This window comes from Balaenoptera borealis (assembly GCF_965194805.1).
Source record: "Balaenoptera borealis genome assembly, chromosome: 10".
In the NCBI taxonomy this organism is placed as follows: domain Eukaryota; kingdom Metazoa; phylum Chordata; class Mammalia; order Artiodactyla; family Balaenopteridae; genus Balaenoptera; species Balaenoptera borealis.
The window spans coordinates 112958435-112983794 of record NC_138874.1 but is presented as its reverse complement, the minus strand read 5'-3'; the positions used below and the strand labels follow the sequence as shown (position 1 = coordinate 112983794).

Here is a 25360-nt window from a genome sequence, read left to right as displayed (position 1 = left end):
GGAATTACTTGAAAGAAATAAACACCTGAATAAAGTGAAATGTAGCAATGAGGTGGAACAGGACCACTTGTCTAAAAGAGACACAGTCATGTGCATATCACCCAATAATAGGACCTAAAGATGGTCTCCTGCTACCTACGGCGCTGCAGCAAGCCCCCTTGCACTCCCCAAAGCATCAAGAGCGTAAATAACTAAACTGATGAATGTTCCCTTTTGTTATCAGCAGAATCACAAAGGAACTGATAGACAGTGCGGTGCTTCCTCGTGGCCCCTTCATCACAGCATGCCTCGTGAGTGCAGTGTCTGCCCTTGCTTCCTAAACCTCACTCCAGCCTCGGGCATTTCCCAGCCCGGGGAGTACATGATCTTGAATTGTCCCTCAGAGAACAAATCAGAAATCCCAGCAAATAAAAAAGTTCCCCTTGAATCTAAACTCAAGAATTTTCACTGATCTCAAGACAACCACTACAAAATCTGCCTCTAACTTGGTCACCTGCGGTCTCGGCCAGGTGGTCTTTCACAGTCAGTCCCGCATGTAGCTGACCAGAGGCTGACATGAGGCTACCAGATCCTTCTTCTTCTTCCTCAAGCCCAGAGCCTCCCCACCCGCAGCTCTGGAGGCCTCACTGGGCTTGACCCTGGGCACAGGGTCAAAGGGTGGATAGTCAGTGGACCTCAGCACCTTGATGTGGAAGATTATAGCTCCTCTGATAAAGGAGCACTTCTGTGGCCCCAGGGGACCCAGCCACTTTCTTCCAGGAAAGGTTTTTGGCTCCAACACCCCACAGATCTATAAAGTGTAAACAGAAGCCAGCCCTGAGGGCGATTTTCTTTTCAAAGCTGTACAGATTGAGCAGGAAGATGAAGGGGGCTGCCCAGGGGCAGCCCCCAGGCCTGCAACACAGAGAGCAAACTCTCTTTGTGGGGGGGGCATGGGTTTAGCATCTTTGCAACTTCCGTCATCTGGAGTGTCAGAGGAGATGGGCTTCATCCCACAGGAAGGCCACGCACCTCAAGGGATGCAGCTTCCTGGCATTTTAGGGAGGCCGCAGAGCAGGGATGGACCCTGTCCCCATTGCCCTCACTGCCAGGACCAGAGTCAAGGCCAAAGGAAAGGCTGATCCCCCCTGAGGTCGGGGAAGTGGGCAGTGAACTGCACTTAACACACAAGGTCATCCCAGCCCCCCAGGCAGGGTGGGGTCGGGACGCTCTCAGGGCAGGAACACACGGAATCACAAAACGTGGCCTCCTGCGGCCCCCCCCCCCGCCCCCCGCTGTGGATTTATCTCCATCCACTATGCGGGATCACAGGCACTGCAGAGAGCTCGATGCAGACAGCTCCCGTGTTGCCCCACCCCAGGCCAGCTCAACTGACAAGGGAGAGAAAGGGGGCCAGAGCTGCATTAGCTGCCGGCTTTCCAGGCTCCCAAAGCCCCACCCCTGCATCTCGCTAATTCAAGAATGATCATACAGTAACACTCATCACGAGGATGGTGAGGACACTCCCTCTGGCACCGGTGGAGGGTGGCTCTTTGCTGGCCACTGGCATAACCATCGTGAATCCTTCCAGAAGGCTGTTAATTCACAGGGGGCTGGGGAAGGCAAACCACTGCCCCAAGGCTGTCCGACTAGCAGGGGTGTGTTTGAACCAAAGTCTGTCAGACTCTAGAGCAGGTGTGCTTCTCCATCTACAAAGGGAGCTCCTTACCTGATGCAACCTTAGTGACCTTGATAATAACATTACAGAACTGGGATTCACTTTTCTGTCCTGACTTTCACCCAGGTGATCATGAGTAACATAGAAAGAAGGCTTGTGCCACCTCTTCCAATCTGACACTGAGGACATATTCTATGATGTAAAACAAAACAAAAGCAATTGCAGCCTCACCTCTAAGGACCAAGATAAGAAACTTTCATAGAAATTTACATCAGAGAAATATGGGCTTCCCCTGGAGAAAGCAGTAGTTCCTTTCACATCAGACCCCAAGGGTGATGGCACTCACACTGTCCCTCATTTGTCTGGGCGGAGAGACATAGTTATGCCTGGGTCCCACAGGGTTCCTTCTAGCCCCTTCTTATCCCAACAATCCCAGCTCAATACATGTTTTCTTTCAAGTGTTGTGTTATGTATATGGTTTCTTTAAACTGAAAAACCACCAAAATCTACCTCTGGGGCAGACGACCAATAATTAGCAGGATGTCTGCCTTCTCGCCGTTTTTCTCAGTATGAGAAACTCGTTTTATAATGCACTGGATATTGGGGAGCTTAGTTCCAGGAGAGAACACCTAACTATTTGACAAACACTGCTCAGAAATGCCAGGCCCCCCAGAATTACATGCAAACCATGTTTACCTCCAAGGATGTCTCATAAAAGAGAAGCACTCCATTCCCTCTAAATCAGGCTTAATTCGTAGGTTTAATATCAAAAATAAAGAAATCTATCCAATATGCAGCTTCTTCTCATATTCCATTTCCAAATCATCTGCAGGTTAATAGCTAATTAAAAACACCTTGGACACAATACACTGTAGGATCAGATGGGAATGAGACAGCCATTTACTTGAGTGGAACAATAACATTCAGCTGGAAGAATCAAATCAGATTCCTGACCCCTTAATCCCAGGGATGTTGGGGAAAGCAGAGAGGCAGCCGGCTCCCACATGGCAGGGAAGGGGGGACTTCCAAGGAAGGGCCAAAGCTGCCCCCGTCAATGCCTCCACCGCTGCCTAGCCCTCCCCAGCCAGGACAAAGGAGGAATCACGACAAAGGTGTGCAGGATGAAGGTGTGGAAAGGTCCCTGAAGCAAAGCCACCCTGGCAGGTATTGATGGTTCAGCCTCCGTCAAAGGAGCTCAGCCCTACGAAACAGCCCCCTCCCCTTTCAACACATACATCCTATCCCACCGAATCACAGGTGAGGAATTCAGCCTGATAACTTCAGATTTTCTGGCTCTTGCACAAAACCTCACTAAGTTTTCCCTCTGAACATAATGAATCAAGAAAGAGAAAGGAGAGATGAAGGGGGCTCTCCTAACCTCCTCTCCCAAACCTCTGCATCCCAAACAGCCCCATGTTAGGGATGCAATGGCAACAATTCAGAAAAAAATAGGGAAAAGATCATCTCTGCATATGAAAAATGGATTGAAAGCTGAAAAAAGTGGTAAGTGCTAAAAAGCTACCCACGGGTCAGACAGCTGGAGTGCTCCAGGGATGGTTAGTATTTATATTCACAAATATTAACATTTAGCACTTTCTATCCCTTCCTAAGATCCTGTATACCCAAGACACGGAGTCAGTGGTCACTGGGTCTTGAGCAGAGAGAAGGGCTCACGGCATCTCTGATACAGCAATGCGGGAAAAGGCTTTGGCTGTGGGGCTTTTGTTTGGAACCATTAGAAGCCAATGAAATGAAAAGAGCAAGCTGTCAGAGTTCATTTTCTTCCTAAATCAACCAAATGTAGAATAACAAAATATTTCACTTTTCAATATAATTTGTATTTTCAATTTACTTGCAGCTCTGGTAATTTGACAGGCACGGTATTAGGTAAAACCCTCCTCTGAAGTCTCACTGGAAAGGTTAAGAAGAAACAGCAAGCTCCAGCAGACAGCAGCCAGCAGACAGCAGCTTACAGACCTGCAGTCAGAGGCTGGCTCGTACGTACAAACACGGGTCTCCCTCATACATTTCTGTGGTACATTCAGAACACCTTCAATTAAGGAAATTCATTAGCTAATAGCTATTCACTAGCTAATCATTTGTTTATTGTATATCTACATCTGGAATTATTTCTTTGTGGACCCAAAAATAACAAGGGTAGCTGTGTTTCATTCCTGGAAAAGAACCACTACAAGAGTATGTCATGTGTTTTATCAGCTGACTTTGTAATAAGAACATTCCCTATCGACATTCATTCTTTTCAGTCAGGCAGTTACTCAGCCACTGTTTGTTCAGCACCTACTATGCGCTGGACAGCGACACCAAACTCCGAGCATCACTGAGATGATGAGTGATTTCCCACAATGCAGCGTCCAAGGGTCATGCACAAAAGAAACCATCACGAACCTAACATTCTGAGTCCATGGAGAAATTATACTAACAGTATTATCATTTCTTTATACACCTGCAAATGTACTACATATGTGAATTTTTTTTTAAGTATTCCACTGTCAAGCTGAAGATGGAGATAAAATATTACTCAACTTTATTTCCCATCTTGTGTCTAGAGAAGAACAAGAGCTTGATAAATAATGGTGTAATTCCATGTTCAATCTTCAAGATGATTTCATGTCAAAAACTGCATTTCACGGAGCTTCCATATAGAAAATATGTTAAGCCCCGCTATTTGGATGGTCACCATGCTTGTTAGGACCAACTGACCAGCAGGAAGTCCACTCGGTTTCCTTCTGCAAGAGTCCTTAAAGATTTTTTTTAAATAAATTTTTTCAAATAAAAAATTTTAATGTCAATCCACAAACACCACTCTTAAGAGGGGGTAAAAAAAAAAAAGGACTCACTGAGTAAGAAAAGATATCAGCAACACACATCCCTGAAACAAGGTTCAAGGATGCATGGATAAAAAAGATGTGGTGTATATATACAATAGAATGTTACTGTATATACAATAACATTGTATAAACCCTGTCATTTGTGAAAACATGGATGGACCTTGAAGGCATTATGCTAAGTGAAATAAGTCAGACAGAAAAAGACAAACACTGTATGATCTCACTTGTATGTGGAATCTAAAACAAAACAGAAACAAAAACCGTAACTCCCCCATAAAAGACACTTGCTAATATTTTCCACACATGTCCTATGTGCCAGGCACTAGAAGGGCACCCCTGGGATCTAAATTCTTATCAGTGTGACTTACTCTCATTGTCACGTGAACCTGAGCCACGCCCACAGGGATCTTCTGTGAAGCTGTAGCACCTGGCAGGGCATCTTGGGGAAAACTGCCTCCAATCCTCACCCTCTACAGGAAAGCTCAGCCCTGGCATCGTCAGTGGACGGCTGCTATTATTTATGGTAAAGGCTCCTGTCTTTGCTGGGGTCATGCAACAGAGAAGGGTGGCTGAGAAAAGCGGAAATAAAGAAAAGAGGATCACTGAAATGGATGACATATATTTCTATTCATTACTTAACATTACTGAGACTCAGTGTTTTCATCCATAAAATGGGGACATAGTTGACATGGGGGGGATGATTCTTTGCAGCAGGTGTGACTCTCACGTACACGGAAGGATGTTTAGCAGCATCACTGGATTCTCCCCACAAGATGCCAGTAGTCCGCACTGTGATAGCAAGTTGTGTCTGGACATTTGCCGAATGCCCTCTAGGGGGGAAAAGCGCCCCAGGTGGAGGACCACAGAACAGATACCTAAGAAAATGCTGGCAACACAGCAAGCATTCAGTTATCATGGGCTTCCTCCTCCACCCATTCTAGACTTAAAAGCATCACACCAGAGGGTCTCACGCTACACACGCTTTCTGCTAAGTCCCAGGAACACTGGAGGTAAAATTTTAGGATGGAAAGATCTGGAATACGACCTATAATAAACATAGGAAAGATCTGGAATACAACCTATAATAAATATAATAAAATATATGGAAATATATGGAAAATATATGGAAAGATCTGGAATACGACCTATAATAAATGTAATAAAATATATGGAAAAATATATGGAAATATATGGAAAATATATGGAAAGATCTGGAATACGACCTATAATAAATATAATAAAATATATTTCCTCCATTTTGCCTTGCATTGAGAGCAGTCTCATGCAGCAAATAGAGAGGGCACTTGGCTTCATTCCTCCTAAAGTGAAGTACATCCTCTAGCATTAAGTGCCAGGAGGATGGCGTCGTCAACACCAGCCGGGAGCTCATAGCAAGGTGGGCACTGGCTCGGAGAATTCTTAAACAGATTTTGCCCTTTCAAAACCTTCCTCTAAAGCACGCTTCCCTAAATGAGAGTCCTGGCTAAGAGTGCTTCATCACTGCCATTCCTTGCAGAGTACTTTGATTTTTCATCTCAGAATTAAATAAAGAAGCCATTTGAATAAGACCCAACTGTATAAAATATCTACGCCATGTGCAATAAATTAGTGGTTATCAACAACCAGGTAAAATCTGGAATTATCTGTTTTAATTTTAGGCCAAGCTTAATTATTAAGCAAAGAGCAAAAGTACCCATGCCAGAGAATAACTGTATGGAAAATGGTAAAATAATTTATGAAAATGCCATAAAGGATAAACAGAATTCCAACTAATAGCAAAGCACTGTGCACGTGGGCTCCTCTTCCTGCCGTGGGGTCCAGAGCACCATTCCTAGATCCAAATCAAGAGCTGGCTTAGAATCTCGGTGCTTCACGATGGCCACCTCTGCCTCGGAAGAAGACCTCACGTGTTTCCCCCTGAGGCCGGCCAGAAATGTGCTCAGCTGCAGCCCAAGTGGCCCAATCCGGCAGCAGGCCTGGGCCTCAGTGCCCGCAAACTGGGGTCGGAGCTGCAAAACATCTCCACTTAGCCCAGTTTCCCTGTAGAGGATTAAGGTTCCAAGAGTGATGTTATGAAGTGTATGAGCCAAAGCTGAGCACTAGGGAAATTTTCATTCCAGAATGTTTTCATTATCCTGACTTTGAATTCCTGTTTCTTCACTCAGAAACAATATATATATTTTTCCTTTTGGTCCTTAGCTAGTGGGGTTGTGACAGTGTTTATGTCAGCTACTGTATACTGTTTCAAGGGAAAAAATGATACTTAGGTGTGCTTAAAACCGTCAAGTTATTGGACATGCAAAACCTCAAGAGGAACCCAGTTATTTTCAAAAATAAATTAAAAACAACATCAACTAAAACCCCATGCTTCAAAGAAAGGAGAAAAGATGTTGAGAAGAAATAATCCAAGAGTCTCTTGAGCCCAAAATGCTTGACACCCATGCTTTTAACTTGCACAAAGATTTCAAATCCATGCCCTTTCACCGGAGCAGCGTTTCCTGGAAAGGAGGTTGAGTTGGAAACAAAACACGCTGTCCTCCCAGACTCGACCATTAGGTATCTGTTCTGGCTGTGGCTAGTGCCACAGTACTTACGGCCGGTCCCCAGAAAGTGGGGACCCCTACCTTCCTCTCTCCCGAAAGCAAATGGTACATTTTCTCTGATCTAAGCCCAAGGCACAGAGCTGGCAAGGACGAAAATTCTTCCACAGCAATGAAACCCAACGGCTCTGTACCTGCAAAGAGCCTACCCCGCAAATCTGCCTTCTGAGCAGTTTCACGACGTCTAAGAAACCTGGCATCTCAAAGATGGAATCCCTTTCTAAGTCTTAAGGACCCTTCCTATCATGACTATATGCCAAATTAATTTTGGCAGAAACAGCCATGAGCTTGCCTTCCTGGATGCTGATACATCTGATGAATACTACTTATCAGCGGGAAAAATGCCATATTTTACAGGAGAAAAATAGCTAAGTTACAAAAATATGTATTGGGAAAATTGACCCAATGAAAGGAGCCATATGTGGCTGTAAGTGTGTAAATATGTATTGTATGCATTAGGTTGGTGGAAACATAATGCACTGTGTTGATGGACTGAGGAAAACACTCCCTGGTCCAAAAATGCCTGAATCACAGGTGAGAGAAGAGGAGTAGAAATCAGCCAACACTGCCATGCAAAGACGATCAAGAACGCAGACTGTGCTCCCATCACCCTGGACTGTTCGGCCTTCAAACGGCCATGATCAAAAAACGAGTAACACCCAGACATGTGACATCAATAGCAGTACGATCTCATAAATTCCAAGCTGGGAAGAAATGTCAGTGTTTGAAAGTACAAATTTAAGATGAAACCTTGACTTCAGGTAAAGTCAAACCAGACAATAGTTTAGATGGGTTGGTCTCCAATATGTGAACGGTCAACAACTAGACAAGACTAAATTGGGCAGCTCAGCAAAATCCACTACGTTCGAGAAGCTAGTCTTTAGGCCAGGTCCAATGATGACCAACTGCTCATGGTCAACATGCTGACCAGTAACATCTTAAGCATCTCAAAATTGAAATAAAAATAATGTCTTCCATTTTCTGTGGGCACAATTTTGAGTTCTCAACTGATTCCTTCAATGTGATATTCTTTTGCTCAGTATGTCATATATAAGGATCTCCACCATAAGTTGCCAGTCTCCCCTGACAAACTGCAAGAATCTTTTTTATCACCCAGTGAGAATTTTGCAATCCATTATATTTTCCTTCGTGTTCTGTCTCCCAGGCAGCTTCAAGTATTTTGGCTTCTAAAAAACTTCCAGTTTTCTCTATGGCTTTACATGGTCTATTTTATACTCACAGTCTAGGAATCCTTATTTGTAAAATATACCAAGTTCTGTTATGAATGTGTGTAGGATATTAAAAAACAAATTATAAATATAACCTCCTTTAGGCCCCAGCTTAATATGGACAAAACCAAAGAGAATGAGACACAAAATCTACACCAAAAGAGGACACTGGAAAATACTGATAATCAGAGTTGTAAACAATGAGAGCTCTGAGGAAGTAAAAATGATCATTTAATTTATTTTTCATCCTAAGAGAAGAGGACACAAGCAACAAGACCTAGTGAGAAGCTGAATCAGGGTAACTGAATTTTTAAAATTCTTCTGCAAGTCTGAAGGGTGGACAAATGTAAGAGGTTTTATCCCATGTTCTGGAGTCCACATGAATAAGAAAGTCTAATTCTAAAAATCTGAAAATTATACTCAATCCTGCCCCTGTTTTTAACCCCATGGCACACAGTAGAAATGTCTTCTGCAAGTAAATAAAAGCAGTTAATAACAAATGCTTCCTTCAAGGTGAAAAAGGAACTCAATCAAACCAACAGACTCATTTCCTACCAAGTCACTCCTATGCCTTAAACTTCTAGTCAGGATTATTGGTGCACAAACACTCTACTGGGATGAATTCAAGCCCTACGACCGGAAGAAAGACATAGAAATGCAACTAAGTGGTCACGTTTGTGTTAACAACCAGAGAGAACTCTAAGAGAGCCACAGCATAATTCTTCAACATTAGGCTAGGCTACACACACCACAAACTGTAAACCTGAACATTTTAGCTGACAGAAGTTCAAGAATGGCGACCAGCACTTATCTGCCAACAGTGAAGGTCTATGCTTCCAATACTACCTGAGATCTTAAATGGAAACTTAGCATTTGCTTCCCTCTGGGCAGATTAAATAGCACTTCTGGATGCTAACACACAAGTACACGTCTACTATATCTGAACTGTGCTTGTCTTAAATGTCATCTCGACATCTGACACTAGTATATCCTAGAGCAGAGTTATAACGTCAGGCCATTGCCAATCACTTACTATCTTGAATACAGCCCAAGTGACTACTGTCCTTTGGGATATTCATTATATCCTATAAATTTGATTCCTGATTTACAAGTTGTTGCCCCAAAAGTAATGTAAAATGTAATTAAAGACAGCATCCAAGCCCCATGAATTGAAGAACAGTCCATCTGCAGAGGCAAAGCTGAACAAGCACACAAATATTTAAGGGGCCGTAGAGGCTGATTTTGTCAATTTCTAAGCTGTAGGTGGTAAAAATGCATGTCCAGCTGTATCATTAAAACTTAGATACAGACTCTGGAAACTTCTGGGAATTACTGCTTATCCCAAGGAGGCAAGGAAACATCCTCTGATGCATGCTGGAAAGAGTGGAGGAGGAACAGACAACTCTGGCAGCATGTAAGATATCAAGCTCTTAAGTCATAGGAATAAAAAGGGGCAAATAGACAACGACAAAGAAACAGTGTTACATGGTACCTATGTAATTTCTATGGGAAATTATTTTATTAAGATATTAGTGAGATTCTGTCCTAAAAGTTCACAGCAGGACTCCATAAAGCTCAGTAATGGATGCGATCCTCTGTAACAGCATATACTTTTAATGGCTCCAAAAAGCTAAGTAGGAACATCTTGACTTCTGTGCTTAAAATTCACTCGGGTAAGTAGTAAATCTTGCAGAAAAGTTGTGTTTTAAAGACATAAGGATTAAAAACAAAACAAAATACTCTCTTTGGAAAACAGGAGGCATATTCAAGGTAGCAGGGTGGTTTTAGGCTACGGGCTCTTTAAATACTGGCCCTATAACCTTCCAGCTGTGTGTTTTTTGGCAACTTAAGAAACCTTTGTGCCTCAACTTTCCCATCTGTAAAGTGGGCATAAAAACAACAGCTGTCTCAGAGTGCTGCTGAGGGTATTAAGGACATAATGACTTGTAGTCTCCCCCCAGAAGTGCTTGGCACGTGGAAAGCATACATTTCAGCTCACCCTTAGCCTGAGGATGAAAACGCACAACACATCACAAAGAATGCGTGTGTTAAATGAAAAAGGAGATAAACCCTCCTCTCTGAAACTGGCATTTAAACAAGGATGTTAAAGAAAACTAAAGGGTCACCAACCAGATGTCTTAAGACAGCTTTAAGTGTTACCTAGTTGGTTGCATGGAGGCAGTATCTTCCTCAACCACCCAACCGATTCAGCTTCTAAAACCCAATATTGTTTATTCAACAGAGGGGGCAGCGTTTTAAGGCAGTAAGATGTAAGAAAGAAAATTACAATGATCACAGCCCCAACTTCTTATTTATTTATTTATTTATTTATTTATTGACTTATTTATTTATTTTTGGTTGTGTTGGGTCTTTGCTGCTGCGCACGGGTTTTCTCTAGTTGCGGCGAGTGGTGGCTTCTCTTGTTGTGGAGCACGGGCTCTAGGCACGCGGGCTCAGTAGCTGTGGCTCGTGGGCTCTAGAGCGCAGGCTCAGTAGTTGTGGCGCACAGGCTTAGTTGCTCCGCGGCATGTGGGATCTTCCCGGACCAGGGATCAAACCCGTGTCCCCTGCGTTGGCAGGCGGATTCTTAACCACTGTGCCACCAGGGAAGTCCCTCACAGCCCCAACTTTGATCAGAGTCTAAAATGCCTCCTTCATGGCCTACTCTTCTGCTACTCCCTGTGGCTGGGGACCTTGTGCCTGCAAAGTGTGTCAGCTGTGAGAGGAAGGCAGATTGGCTGCAGCTTCTCAGAGTCAGAATCTCTGCAAATAAAAGTTTAGGGAACTCCCTGGTGGTCCAGTGGTTAGGACTTGGCGCTCTCCCTGCGAGGGCCTGGGTTCAATCCCTGGTTGGGTAACTAAAATCCCACAAGCTGTGCAGTGTGGCAAGAAAAAAAAAAAAGGGTCTTTACTTGGTATCAACAAACCCACACACACGTACACAGACACATACACACATGTGCATGCACACACAACCACACACATGCACAAACGTCCATATACGTGTGCATGCACACATACCACACACACACACACACACACACACACACACACACACACACACACACAGAGGCATACACAGACACAGCTCCTGCTTGGGACGTTCTGATGGAAGAAACGCTGTCGGCTGGAAGACTTGGCCTCAGAGTACCAGAATTCTTGATGAGACAGCTCCGTACATTTTATGCACAACATAAAAGAAACCACAGGGCTTTTACATTCTGAGTGTTTCCTCCTTTATGGAGATGTCTTTTAGGGCTGCAGCCTACGAGCACACTGCCCAAGATAATAGGATGGACTTCTGGCTCCAGACCCTAATTCCATCATCGTCGACACAAGACTTTATCCTCAGAAGTCTCCGGCCTCTGCCTTTAAGAGGACACAACAAACTGGGGCTTCTGCCTTGCAGAGCTGCCTTTCCCTACGAACAAACAGCTCTCCTCCCTGTGGCTGAGATGCAAAGGCTTGGGTTGGTGGAGATGCCACGGCACACCTGCATCTCTGTCACGTGGCTGCACCCTGCAGAGTGGCACGTGAGGAGGAATGCAGGGATGAGGCCGGCTCTGGAGTGCAGGGAATGCACAATTCCAGCAAGCACGGGTCAAGCCACATCCTCACCCCGGGAACTACAGAGCATCCTGGGAGAAGCTGGACAGGGTCTCCGGAGAAGGAAACTCTGAGGGCTGCGCTCCGTGCTTTGAGTCACAGAGCACGTGGCTTTTGCCCACGTGCAGGTCTGGTGTGACGATCAGATACCTCAGTGTTGGCAGGAGAAGGCAGAGGACGCAGTAGCAGGAAGAGGCTATGATGCAACCGTAAGGGTATAACTGAAAACAGACTCTCCATCGTCATCAAAATAGCATCAAAGTAAAGTGTGGCTGCATCCTCCTCAATGGGGTGACAGTTTACCTCGGTGGGACCCCTGGGACTGGGGTCCCCAAGTCACACAACTTCTGAGGACAGATGGCACCTGACGTTGCAGGAGCAGCCCTCTCCCACCCTTGTCCCCAGGGTGTGGAATGCACAGCCTGGGTGACAGGACATGGCCACTCTGCAGGGGAGATGCAGCACAGGTGAAGTCCACATGCGGGGTCATGCGTCCACACGCCCGCCTCCCGACCACACCCGGGGCCGCCCGGCTGCCTGACTCAGCGGCCGCCTTTAGTTCTACTCAGTGGAGTTACGGAGTCGTGGTTTCACTACGGACGTGGCAAGTTTATCTGCCGGGTCTAGTTAAATGCAGAGGCCCCGAATTACTTCACTGCTAGACGGCAAGGACGGGTCTGTCGTTTTCAGCTACAGCATCCAGCAGAGCAAGGAGAGCCCGAGTCTTCCTGTAGATCCAGGACAGCGGGTTTTGTTTGTTGTTTGTTGAAAACAGGCCACTAAAAACATGAACACTGCAGCTCGCTAGATGCATTCTAAATCGTCACTCACAAAAGTTAATCCCGACAGAGAAAAAGGAAGAAACTCCTCGTGCTTTAAGTTCCTCACTTTCTGGGTGAGGATTCAGATCCCAAGAGAGAGGAGGTAGAAACGCAAGAGGCCAAGGCCAGGACCCCTGCTGTGAGCGCTGGCCACGTTTACATCTCCAGCTGTGAGATACCGCTCCCTCCCAAGCCTCTCCACTTAATTCTCAGATGTTGTCCGATGTGAGCAAGGAGGCTTCAGCCACAGCAACGTAGGACTTAAGATGGACAACACTTACTTCGGCTCGGCCCTAGCGGAGGCCTGCTCAGAACCCGCGGCTTATGGTACCCAGGGCCGAATCCATCCCTGCTGTCCTGGAAAGGAGCGTCACCCACAACAGGCAAAGGGAAAGGTCCTTGCTGCTATGAATTTATCCACAGGGTGGACAAATCATTAAAAAGAGGCGAAGACATCAGGGAAAACGTAAATGAAAACCACAACGAGACATCGTACACGTGCACCAGAAGGGCTAAAATGAAAAATGGTGACAACAGCAAATGCTGGTGAGGATGCAGAGAAACTGGGTCTCTCTCACGTGGCTCGTGGGAATGGAGAACGGCAGAGTCGGGCAGTTTCTTACAACACTAAACATATGATTAGCATGCAATCCAGCATTTGCATCCCAGGACGGTTGTGCCAGAGAAATGAAGACTTAAGTTCACACAAAAACCTGTACAGGAACGTTCGTAGCAGATATATTTGTAATAGCCCCAAACTGGAAATAGTCTAGACGTCCTTCAACAGTAAAAATGGTCAAACCACCTGTGGTAACATCCATACTAGGGAACACTAACTCAGCAATGAAAAGGAACAAACCACTGATATGGGAACCTAAATGAGTCTCCAGGGAATTAGGCAGAGTGTAAGAAAAAAAGCCAGTCATCCCAAAAGGTTACAGCCTGTATGATTCCATTTATATAACATTTTTGAAATGACAAAATTTTAGAAACGGAGAACAAATTAGTGGTTGCCAGGGATTAGGGAAGGGGGAGGGTCACAAATGGGGAACCGGAGGGACCCCTGTGGTGAAGGCAATGTTCAGTGTTTTCACCATGAGGGTGGATTTGAGAACACATGCATGTGAAAAAAATTGCAAGAAACTAAACATAAACACTAATGAGTACAAGTCAAGCTGGGAAAATCTGAAGATGATGGGAAAACTGTATCAATGTCAGTTCCCTGGTTGTAGTTTGGTGCTACGGTTTTACAAGGTTTTACAAAATGTTATCATCAAGGAAAACTGGGTAAATTGTACACAAGATCTCCTGTTTTACTTCGTACCGCGGCACTGACTATGAACCTACAATTATCTCCATAAAAATTGGAAAAAGAAAGAAGCAGAAAAAAGAAGTCAACAGAAATTCCTTCTAGAAACCACATGTGATTGAGAACCCCATGATCTTTGTTGGCGCTTACAGAAATTATAAAACCCAAGTGCTAGAAAATTAACCAACAGCCCTCACAGGAAGATGATGAACAAGGCACGTGTTTAATATTTAATAAGTATGATGAAAATGCTCATGATTTTTTTAAGCTGAAATATGTGAAATGCAAACACTTTTCAAAAAACTCCCACAGAGCTGAGAATCGCTTTGGGTAACAAACACACATGGTTAAGATCAGATGGCAAACTGATGCCCTTGACAAAGGTGAAGGGAAAGGCGGATCACATTCATGTTTGTTTTCTCCAGGGGGCAGAGCCCAAGTTCTCAGCCCCAGAGCCTGTGCTGGCATAAGGAAAGCACCCAATCTCCAGGCCCATTTCTCCAAAGGACCATCTGCATCACAGAAGGGGGCGCACCCTGTACATTGTGAGAGCCCCCATGGTATCCAGGCAACACCTCCATTCCCACCAGACATGAATCAGGCACCTCGTCAAGGAGAGCCTTCCCCCGTACTCACTTATTCTGCATCATGTTCATGATCACCCAGTCGAAAGGGTAGACATTCTTCCCAATGAGGTTCTTAAACATGATGAATGTTTCCATCAGGAAATCCTGAAATAAAAAAGAGAACATTGAAACAACCCACCCAGAAAAAGGTGAAAACCAATGCCCCCTGGAATAATTACAATATAAATGACTTTTTTTTTTCTTTTAACTGAATGAGAACATGCGAAAAAGTAATGAAGATGTATTTCACAGGAGGTATGTATTACACTTCTGCCTTTCTGTTTGCCTGAGCACCTCCTGTCCTGGAGAACTTTGTCAAGGACATATTAAAAGATACTCCTTGGGCATATATATGAGTCACAAAGAGTAAATCCCCAAAGGTTACAAATACATAGTCACACTCTTTCTGCTTAAAGAAACCTTTTTAAACAAACATAACATGCAGGTTGTAACTATGTCTTATATTTACTCTACAGAGATTTTTCATTATGAACAGGGCCCATTGGGTTGAATATGCGGTATTATTATCCTTTCCTTTTTCTTATGTAATTTAACAGCTGAAAGGCTCAAACAGGATCTCCTGACCATCTGCACCTATTCAGCTCCCAGTAAACCATTTGAGCATGCGGTCGCATTGCCAGACTCTTTTATGTGGCATCCTCAAATCCATAAGCTCCTCAGTTATGCCTCTGTTGTCGCCTAGATGGTCCCTGAATTTCACGAGTGGTTCCCTGCTGCCCGACCTTGCTTCCTGGCCAATTAGACCGCTCCTGGCATCGGGAGGGGGTTCCCCTTTCCTAGTGGGTCCACTATGTGCCTGTCAGAATTAGGAGAATTTCTTGAATCTGACAGTTTAGTGCTTATTCTGAGCTAACCTGAACAAAACAAGCGGTTATCCTGAAAAGCACATATCCCGGTAGTCTGGGATGCATGCTCCCTCAAGATCTGGGTGGGAAGGGGACAGGCAACTGAGAATTCATGTAGGAAAATGAGGTCATAGTCAGAGATGGCCAAATAGAGTGGATGTTTCTCATTTATTTAATCTACTGATTCATAATTAGGTACAATGGCTGTGAAGACCAAGGTGGTGAACAGAATTTATGCAGCCAAGAAAGCAACTCCCAGCACAAAGTTCTACTCAAGAACTTCTTGCACAGAGACACCAGTTCCATCTGACAGCAGCAATGAGCCGATGTTCAAAGATGCTTCCTCTGCAACCGTAACAGCAATGCCAGGTTACAGCGAGTCATCTCTGCCTTGGGAGGGGTTTGTCGAGCCTCCTCCCATGAATAAAAACTCAAGGAAAGATCGTAATCACCCTTTTTACAACAGAGGTCTCCAGTGCAGGAGAGGTTAGGATCCCGGGCAGAGTCAAGAGGGAAACGTCAGTTCGACGTCCTCCAAACTCTGCCCACAGGAGCCCTGACCAGCAGGGCTTGTGAGCAGGGGTGTTCTAGGTGACCCCTGACATAAGGAACAGTTTCTCTCCCCAGTTTAGTTACTGAAATTCATACTTCACTCCTTAAGTTTCCCCACTTTGTCAAGAGTTTCACATTTTAATGACCAGGTTGCCTACTTTGCCGGCTGAGTGCCGTGATTTAGTCACATCTCTATTTGCATGAAATTGCTGGCTTTCTTGCTGATCACTCCTCAAAGCCTAATAATTGAGATACAGGGTCTGGTTTTTATTATTCTGGAAGAGAAGCATACTTTCCCAATTCCTTTTTTTTTTTTTTTCCTCTAGGAAACACAGTCCCATACTTCATTAGTATGGCTCAGCTGTTAAATGTTGGTACTTTGCTGATCAAACAAAATGCTGCAGATTGTCGGATTTGAGGTTTTGCAAGGCTTCCCTGTCGGTCTGCATAATTTACTAGCCAGGGTGGTGGTCCCCACCACTGCATTTGCCTAGAACGGCCGATGAGGCTGAACAGACTATTACCACTGCTATCTCCAAGGCAAAGAGGGGAGCTGGACGATTAACATGAGATATTTTGTGAAAATTTCATCTTTTCATGATCAATCCATCCCTGCTGCATTTTTAGTTTGATTATTCACAAGATGCTCCATATAATAAGAGGACAGCTCTATCAAGAGCCATCAGTGTGTTCCACAGGCAAAATCTTCTTGTAAAACCATCTGCTTCTGTCCATCTCTATCCCCACCCACTTGGATAACTGATCATCCTTTTTCACCTGGACTACCAGTGGGGAATCCTAGCCCATCTACCTATGGTCACTCTTGTCTCTCTTGGTCCCCACACTTCACCCAGAGTGACCTTTTCAAATTACAAATCTGATCAGGGCACCAACACTTCCCCCAGTCTCCCACTGAAGCCACGGCCTCAGGGGCTTCCCAGTGTTCCTAGATTAAAGCCAAAGAGTCTTGATTCTCAGAAGTAGGAAGTCACCATTCTCTTAAGTCAAATAAATAACTGTTTCAGACAAGGACCATCAATATATGCTAAACTTATCAGATGAAACATTGCTAGAGGATAGGACCTTTGCAATTTTCTGCAGATGCCGAAGTATTACCCAGAGATTACATGATAATCTTTAAGGGGCATGTATCTTCACAACAGAGAGATCTGGCAGTTACTCCCTCTCAACCAAGTGATCAAACCCAGCATCATCAGTGGTGGTCAGCCTGGCATTCCCAGACTCCCAACAGACACACCAGGGAATGCTTAACACCAACTTCTATTCCACTTGCCAAAAGGGTGAACTTGAATTTTAGATCAAGCTTCCAGTTTGCAGGACACAGGAATTTGCAGAAACAAATCTGCACACAAGGCAGCAATCAAAAATTCCAGAATGGGTGAAAGTCTGCAAAGCTAATGACTGTATCCCTTCAAAAAAATAAATAAAAGTGAAATAAAATTTTAAAAAGCAATGCCATGAATGGGAAGGAAAAACGAGGTGATGAACTTATTCTAGAAAAAAGAAGAGATTAATGAGAGATAACCAAATACGACATGTGAATCTAGATGCAGATTTGAGAAAGCCTATAATGAAATACAACAAAGACTGGGGAGAACTGAGGAGAAATCTGAATATAGACGGTATGAAGAGATGATTGTTATGTTCTGGAAGGTCATTAAGGCCACTGACTATCGTCTTCAACCTTGAGAGATATTTGCTGAACCACTAACATGTTTCTCACATACTTATGGGATTTGGCTACATAGGAAGAGGTACATAGAGATACAGGGGAGGCAAATATGGCAAAGTGCTTGCAACTGATGAATTCAGGTGACAGGAATAATGGTTTCCATTGTACTATTCTTTCAGCTTTTCTGTATGTTTGAAATTTTTCAAGATAAATAGAGCAAAGAATTCAAGCAAAATGGAGAGAATCAACATGAGATCAGTGAACTGTATCACCGTCAACATTCTGATTTTGACATTGTTCTATAGTTTTGCAAGATGCCACTATTGGGAGAAACTGGGTAAAGAATACAGGGACGCTCTGTGTTATTTCTTCCAGCTGCATGTGACTCTACAATTTTCTCAAAATAAAAAGTTTACTCAAAAAATAAATGCTTTAAAAATAATTTTAATATAATTAAGGGAAAAATGGTAAATAAATGATACAGAAACGGAAACCAAACAAGCAGAAAAACACAAAGCCTCTTAGCGTGACCAATGGGGTCCCGTGCAGTTTGATGCCCCAGCACCTCGCCGGCTGCACTTCACCCCCAGTACCCTTGCCGCTCTACCACCTACAGTGCTCTTTCTTCTATTCCTCGATAGTCCACAATCCTCTCCTTTGCAAAGAAGGCTACTGACCACCCGACTCAGTCCAGTCTGGCTGCTTTACAGGGATCATTCTTTTGGAGCATGGATAACCTGGGTTATTTGAAGGACTCCCTGATGACCTGTGATATTCTCCACTAGACTGGGGGCCACGAGAGCAAGACCCGTCTGCATTGCGTGCTGTCACTTCCTCCACCTGTTAACACTAAGTCAGTCTCCAATAAATAGCTATTGAGTGAACTCACTATAAAAGGATTCTGCACCCCCAAACTCATCATCCAGTGGAGACAGTCTTCAATAAAGCTTCATCTACGAGGAATGGTCACAAGAAATAAAGAAACGGATGTTCAGAGCAAGGTTCCTCCTCCTACTCATGACGTTCTCTACACAGGCTTGCGGATCACCCTTCGGTGGCCATTTCACATGGAAATCAAGGCTCTTTAAGACCAGGCCTGCCCAACAGCAGCATGTTTCCTAGGCAAGGACAGTCACCTGGCAAAGATTCTTGCTTTCAGAATCCCCGTGAGCATCTTCACCACTTTCCATTTGTGAGAAGTCACTCTGGACCAGCCCAGCACAGGCTGATGGTTGACTGGGATGGACAAGGTACAAGGGAAGGGGCAGGGGGCGATAGCCGCCAGGTGAGGTCAAGGCAGGTGTCGGGTAGGGGTTCCCAGCAGGGGTTGGGATGGAAGCTGAACGGAGGCAGGAGGGTAATCCAGGAAGAGGACGCTGAGAGCTCAGAGCTCTGCCTGACCAGCTTCCCTACATAACCTACAACTGGACAGGACTGGGAGAGGCCACAGAAAGAGGTGGGAATGCACGGTAGCCTGTGTCTGCCCCTGGGTCCTCCTTGGAGACGAGAGGGACCCCACAGCCTGGTTCTCTCAACCTTCACTGTCCTGTATCCTGCATTCACTCAACCTGTAACCAATAAGCGTTACTTCCACTTGCACTGTTCTTGGATACGCCATTATTCACTCAGTCACTCTACAAACATTCCTTTATGGCCATTTAGTGGGAAGTTGGGACAAGTGTCAAGAGTACAGGCTCCCCGAAGGTCCAGAGTACTCCTCGTCACCTCTGATCTTACTACGGACACTGAGTAAGTTCTCCACCTGTGGTCCTGCTTCAGTAACTTGGACACAAGACAGCTAGCAGCCCCTTCTGCAGGCCAGCATCTCCACTGCAGAAGAACTTAAAAGTCCCCGCATGGCTCACCATCCTAAAGGGACTGTCTCTATTATGAGAGAGTTTTGAGCCAAACATGTCCACCCTTTTCCTCTCCTGCATTAGTCTTTCCGTTTCATGCTGTGGTCCATCCTTTCACTGTCTTGGGGTCCAAAGGGTCATTTGAGAGACTGTAAAAGTGCCAGTTCTGAGGCCTGTGACTTTGGTGTTGATAATAACTGAGATTTTGTGTGGGAATGACTCATCCAACCAAGAAAGAGCTAAATTTGAAAACCTGAAGTAGCACTTCTTACAAGGAAGTAGTCTTGAGAAAATGGTCTAGGCTATTCGTACACTGCATTACTAATAAACTCCCAATTATTTAACACAAAATGATCTTTCATTTTTGTGAGCATTTGTCCAAGTAGAAAAATAGTCAAATACTCTCTATGTATAGTTAATAGATAGGAACACATTTTACAAAGGTTCTGACAGATTAACAACAATTAAAAAAGGTTTACAATCCTTGCAGTATGAATTCATGATATCCAAACCACAAATGCCATTTTATAATGGAAATCAAATTGTCTGCAAATAATTAATGTTCTGAACTACTGTGTCTAAGGAACCAAAATCCCTTGGGAAATCAGGACCACAATATGCAACAAGTATCTGATGATCTACTCTGTGCAAGGAGAGAGGGTACACACTTGGAATTCAGCAAATTACAGTCATTTTTAAACACTATTTTGTATAATCGCTTTTCACAATACGTTGAAGCTTCCCTATCCACAGCAACACTGAATAATTCAGATTAAATATTTTTAACAGTTTGCATGAATCGTATGATTTTGATCATGTGACTATTCTGATAAAGGGCAAATAATTAAATGGAGTCCTAAGTTTTCAGCACAGGTAATGCTTCTCATTCTGAAAAGTTTATTATCCAGCCTGAAGTGTTGTCTAGGAAATTGTTCATAAAGGTTCAGCTACAACTATCCTTCCCCTGATCAAACATGAGGCATGAAATGTTTCACATGGCAAATCTGATTTCACTATGCCATGACTGAAGGATCACAGGATATAATCACATGTGCTATATGTTACACGCATGAGTACAGTCCTACATTAAACTGCTCGTTAATATTTTTAAAGAAGACTAAACACAGAGACACACAAACACATACACACACATTCTTGCTCCTTGACTTTTATTTAAGGAAAATTGCTATGATTTTAAGGTATAAATCCATTTTTGTATCTTTAGAAATTTAAATACATATATTTATTATTATTTATTATAATATTAAATATTATACATATATATAAAATTTAAATATACATATGCACGCACACACACATATAGCAGCAACAGTTAATAAGGTAGTTTTTTTTATTAGAATTAATCCTTTGGAAAAAAGCCTTAAATGCATTGTCTCTATCCCTTAATAAGACTGATGTAAAGTGCAACCAACCTTGTTCTGGAAATGCTAGTAGAACTTGCTGTAGTCTATAGGAATCTAGGGGCCCCAGAAATGGAGTCTGTGTTCCCAGACAGGAGAGCCGAGGTAGACATCTACTCAGAAACTCTGCAGACACATTGGCTGCGGCTTCACAGAAGACATCTGCTGTATGGCCCTGCGATGTCAGCTTGTTAGGGACAGAGCTCCTAAGTTCCCCTCTGTACGTCTCCTAATTAAGTTGTATCATAGTCTCACTGAGGACGACTAGAGAATTATTTCGAGAAATGCTAATGAGCTTCCGTGACTAGAGCTAATTAATAACGGAGCACAATTTAAGGCTGAAAATGCTCCCTGGCTTCTGCTATTGAAAGCCAATCAATAAATGAACAGCAGTTAATGACAGACTCTCCATGGGTAACATCTCCAAATTTTCTGTGACCACAAAGCATGGGAGAGAAAAGAAAAAAGAAAAGGGATTTTTCTCGGCTGACACCCTGAGTCACTCCCCAGGTCAGCACGAGGAGAGAGTCTGTATCATGACCCTTATCTTCTTACAAACACGCCTTTAAGTTAGACCATCCCTGGTGGCTTCTGAAATCAAGTGGAGGCAAGTCCAAAATCGTATTGAAAATGGAAATACTTACAGCAGCGTTTTGCCTAAAATGCTGGCCTCAAAACACAGTTATAGAAAGTCAAAGTTACACTCACCACCACGTCGGTCCTCATTTTCCCAAAAGTCTTGATCAAATGGGCATAATGATAATCTTCCATTTGTCGTAAAATAGCTGTCATACAGGCCACGAAGTTTCCCTGTAGACAAATCAAAAGACACAATTAGATGAGGAGACAACAACACTCATGGGAGAAACTGATGTAAACTAAGAGTCTGGGATCAAAGCCCATCAGGGAGAAGCCATGTGCCAGGTTGGCCAGCTAAGTGACCGGTCACTCCAGCCTCACCATCTTTTCTTTTGCTACATTTCCTTCTAACTACATTAAATGTTTCCTGATACATGACTGTCCAGTCTGGAAAAAACAAGCTTGAAATATTCTCGCATTAAATATGTGCAATGAAAGACAGGCTCGAAACCGCCACCACTGTGCGTTGTGTTCCCTGGAAAGTTGCTGCCCCTGTTATCAGGCAAAGCGTGTGTGCAGCCCCTGCTCCCAGGCTGTGGCAAAGAGAGGAATTTTATTTCTCAAAATCTGCCTCTATCCCCCTTGGCTAATTTGGAGGCAATAACCACCGACTCCACAATGAGTTATGGCTCACTTCTCCTCCACCAGAAGCATGTGAAGAGGAATGCAGCCTCATCAGAATGTAAAGTGGGAGAGACGGGAATTTCTCATACCAGACAGAGCTGGCAGGAAAGGAAAAGAAGGGGAAAAAAGAAACCACCAAACAAAATCAAGACATGGAGAAACTGAGGGGCCAGAGCACTTAGCAACAGAAGTGCCCAGCATGCAAGTGGCTGTGCGTGTGGATGCATTTGCGTGTGCAGGTCTGTGCACCTGTGTGTGTGTGTGTGTGTGTGTGTGTGTGTGTGTGTGTGTGCAGACACACTAAGGGGGATTTGGTCTAGCGGGGGAGCAGGGGGTGAAGAAGTCCCACTGCCATTAACTGCAATGTATCACTTCTGGGGTTCACGGCTAACAATTCCCTAAAAGACTTCTTTGCTTTTAAATATTTTCCCCTAAAGTAATGATATTTCAAGAAACAGAGGACATATATTTTCTCCCATTAAACCAGCACAAGTCTGGTAAAATTATAGGATGAGATATACTTTGAGACATGTCCTTAATTTTGCCTTATTAAATGAGTTCACAAATTGCATTCTTTTACTAACTGTTTTACAAGCAATGTATTTGAATGCCTAAATATCCCTTGTACTCATTTCAAATGCATGCTCTACAGTGAAATGTTAAAGGTCAAAATTTTTTCGGATCCATTTTATATCTATAATATACATATATGCTTCCAAATGGGTCCTCAGAGGATGCATTACATAAGTTGAACAAATAAAATAATGATAATAAGGTATCTTCCATTTGCCCAGAAATGTAAACTATTTATGAATGATGATAATTGCTGAAATTTAGATTTCAAGTTGGTGTTCAGGGAAAGAGCTAAATAATGCTTGTTTTCCTTTGGAGGAATGATTCGTAAAATGGTAAGATGTCTATTTATGAGTATACACTTTTGAAATATGTAAATATTTGGCATCCCGTTGAGCTCAAGAGAAGCCGCCTTTGTATCTTCTTTACTCCTCATGAGATGCCACCTTTGGGATAACAGTCTTCATAATTTTACACGTTGACCAATTGCAATATGTCAGGCGCTGTGCTGAGGCCATTAGAACCATGGCCTCATTCAATCACACCACAGATTCTCATCTCGTCCCATTTTATAGGCAGTAAAACTGAGGCTGAGTGGTGTTCCCCTCTCAATGAGAATATGGAAAACTGGCTGTGAACCCAGCACACCAGCTACAAGGTGGGTGCTTAGCAGCTGAGCTAATTTTCCTCTTATCCAGATAGGCATTTTAATTCTTTTTCTGAGAAATCTGAGGTCACTGACAATGGCCAACATGAAGTAGAGACTTCATGCACTTCTGTGGTCATCAGAGTAAGTTGGGAAGACGATGAGGAAATGGAAAGGCGGCCATAGACAGTGTCCCAATTTCTACCCTGACCGAGGTGGCTGTGACCTGGACTCCGCCCTACTAGACAGGGAGCTTTTCTAGAGCAAGAAAATGCCTACATCAGTCAAGGTTCACCTAACAGGGGCTCAGATTAATTCTCTGCAGGTCAAAAGAGTTAAAGAATAGGGACTTACAAATTAGAATCATTGAAATCACAAAGCTAGCTATGTATAATTCAAAGCAATAGACATATGTACTGCACTTAAGATATCAAGTTGAAAGTGGAAGAAAAGAAGACCCCAGAGCAGTCCTGAAAATGCAAAGGACATGCACACTGAGTAACATTAATGGAAAAGAACTAGAGCATCAGGAGTCTGGCCAGATACTCGAACAGGTGACGTGGACATACTCAATTTAGGGAGCAGAGTGCCATGTAATGCTGAAAATTCATGCAAGGCAAAGGCTAGGGGAACTGACACGATGCATAAAATGAAAAACTGAAGAGAACGTAGCAATTTCCATAAAGCAAGTCCTGGGAATACTTAAATGGCCGGTCGGGAAGCCTTCTCTTTGGATGAGAACATCACAGAAAGGGCAACCAAATGGCCTCTTATTTAACTGTAATGGGGACTAATTGGAGTAGCCCAGAGAAAGGGTCAGAGGCAGGTCATCGCCATGAGTTAGAGGTCAAAAGGCCAGCAGGTGCAAATGTGCTCTTTACTTAACTTAAGGAAACGTTCCAGAAGCAATTTGTACTGTTCAGTCTTTCTTAGAGGAAGCAAATCTTGCTATGTCAGCCCTTTTCTAAGCTGAAGCTTTAGACCCCACTAGGAAAGAGGTAATATGCCTGTCAAATTTCACAGAAAGGCTCCCCCTTTCCTTTGGAATGGAGTCCCATCCATGGGGGCCAGTATCTTTAGAGAAGAAGCATAGCGGACGCTCTGCAGCATGACTGCCCACGTGAACTCAGCGGAACTCTCTAGAGCAGAGTGGTGGGTTTTTACGGGTAGATTAAATGCAGGTATTTATGGAAGCTGTATTTGAAACCAATCATACACTAGAAACAGAAATGGGGGAGAGCTGTGAAAAGAAACTTATTCTGCAGGCTCAGAATAAAATCACTATTCTATGCTTTGTCGTTGATTTATTGGAAATGCAATTCAGAAGTCCTAGGAAGCTTTCATGTCAGACAGTGGGTGGGTTGGCAGGTAGGCTGGTGGTGATTGTGCAGAATTCTTCCTGGAACCTGAGCCTGGGGACGGGGTTCCAGCCCCAGTGGCTGAGTAAAAATGAGTAAATAAATGAAAATAAGACATCTTCCTTATGACTTCAAAGCGATGCAAAATAGGGACAGAGAAATCAGGAGGCAGTGGCAGAAATTTTAAAAATCAGGTCATGGAGAGAAAGCCTCATAAACAAAAAATGTGAACTTCATTAGTAATCAGAGATGAAAACGGTATATCATGATTTGCCTGCCGAAATAGCAGAGGAGTATTTAAGTGACGATAATGTCAGCAAGGGCGCGGGGATGAAGCACTCTTAGACGCCACTGGTGGGACCATAAATTGCTATAACCTTTTTAAAAAGTGATTTGGCAATAGGTTTGCAAAGTCTTGGGGAAGAAAATACTCAT

At 43.7% G+C, this 25360-nt stretch overlaps 1 protein-coding gene across 2 annotated transcripts in view; it reads right to left on the bottom strand.

The window, feature by feature from the left end:
* DOCK1 (dedicator of cytokinesis 1) overlaps window positions 1-25360 on the bottom strand; it is a 526335-nt gene that overhangs the window by 184549 nt on the left and 316426 nt on the right. For both annotated transcript variants that reach the window (XM_082406605.1, XM_082406606.1), the window contains exons 28-29: window positions 21794-21895; window positions 14708-14802 (exon numbers count right to left, since the gene is read on the bottom strand). In XM_082406605.1, coding sequence (XP_082262731.1) covers window positions 14708-14802; window positions 21794-21895 — 197 coding nt within the window. The remainder of the gene's footprint in view (window positions 1-14707; window positions 14803-21793; window positions 21896-25360) is intronic.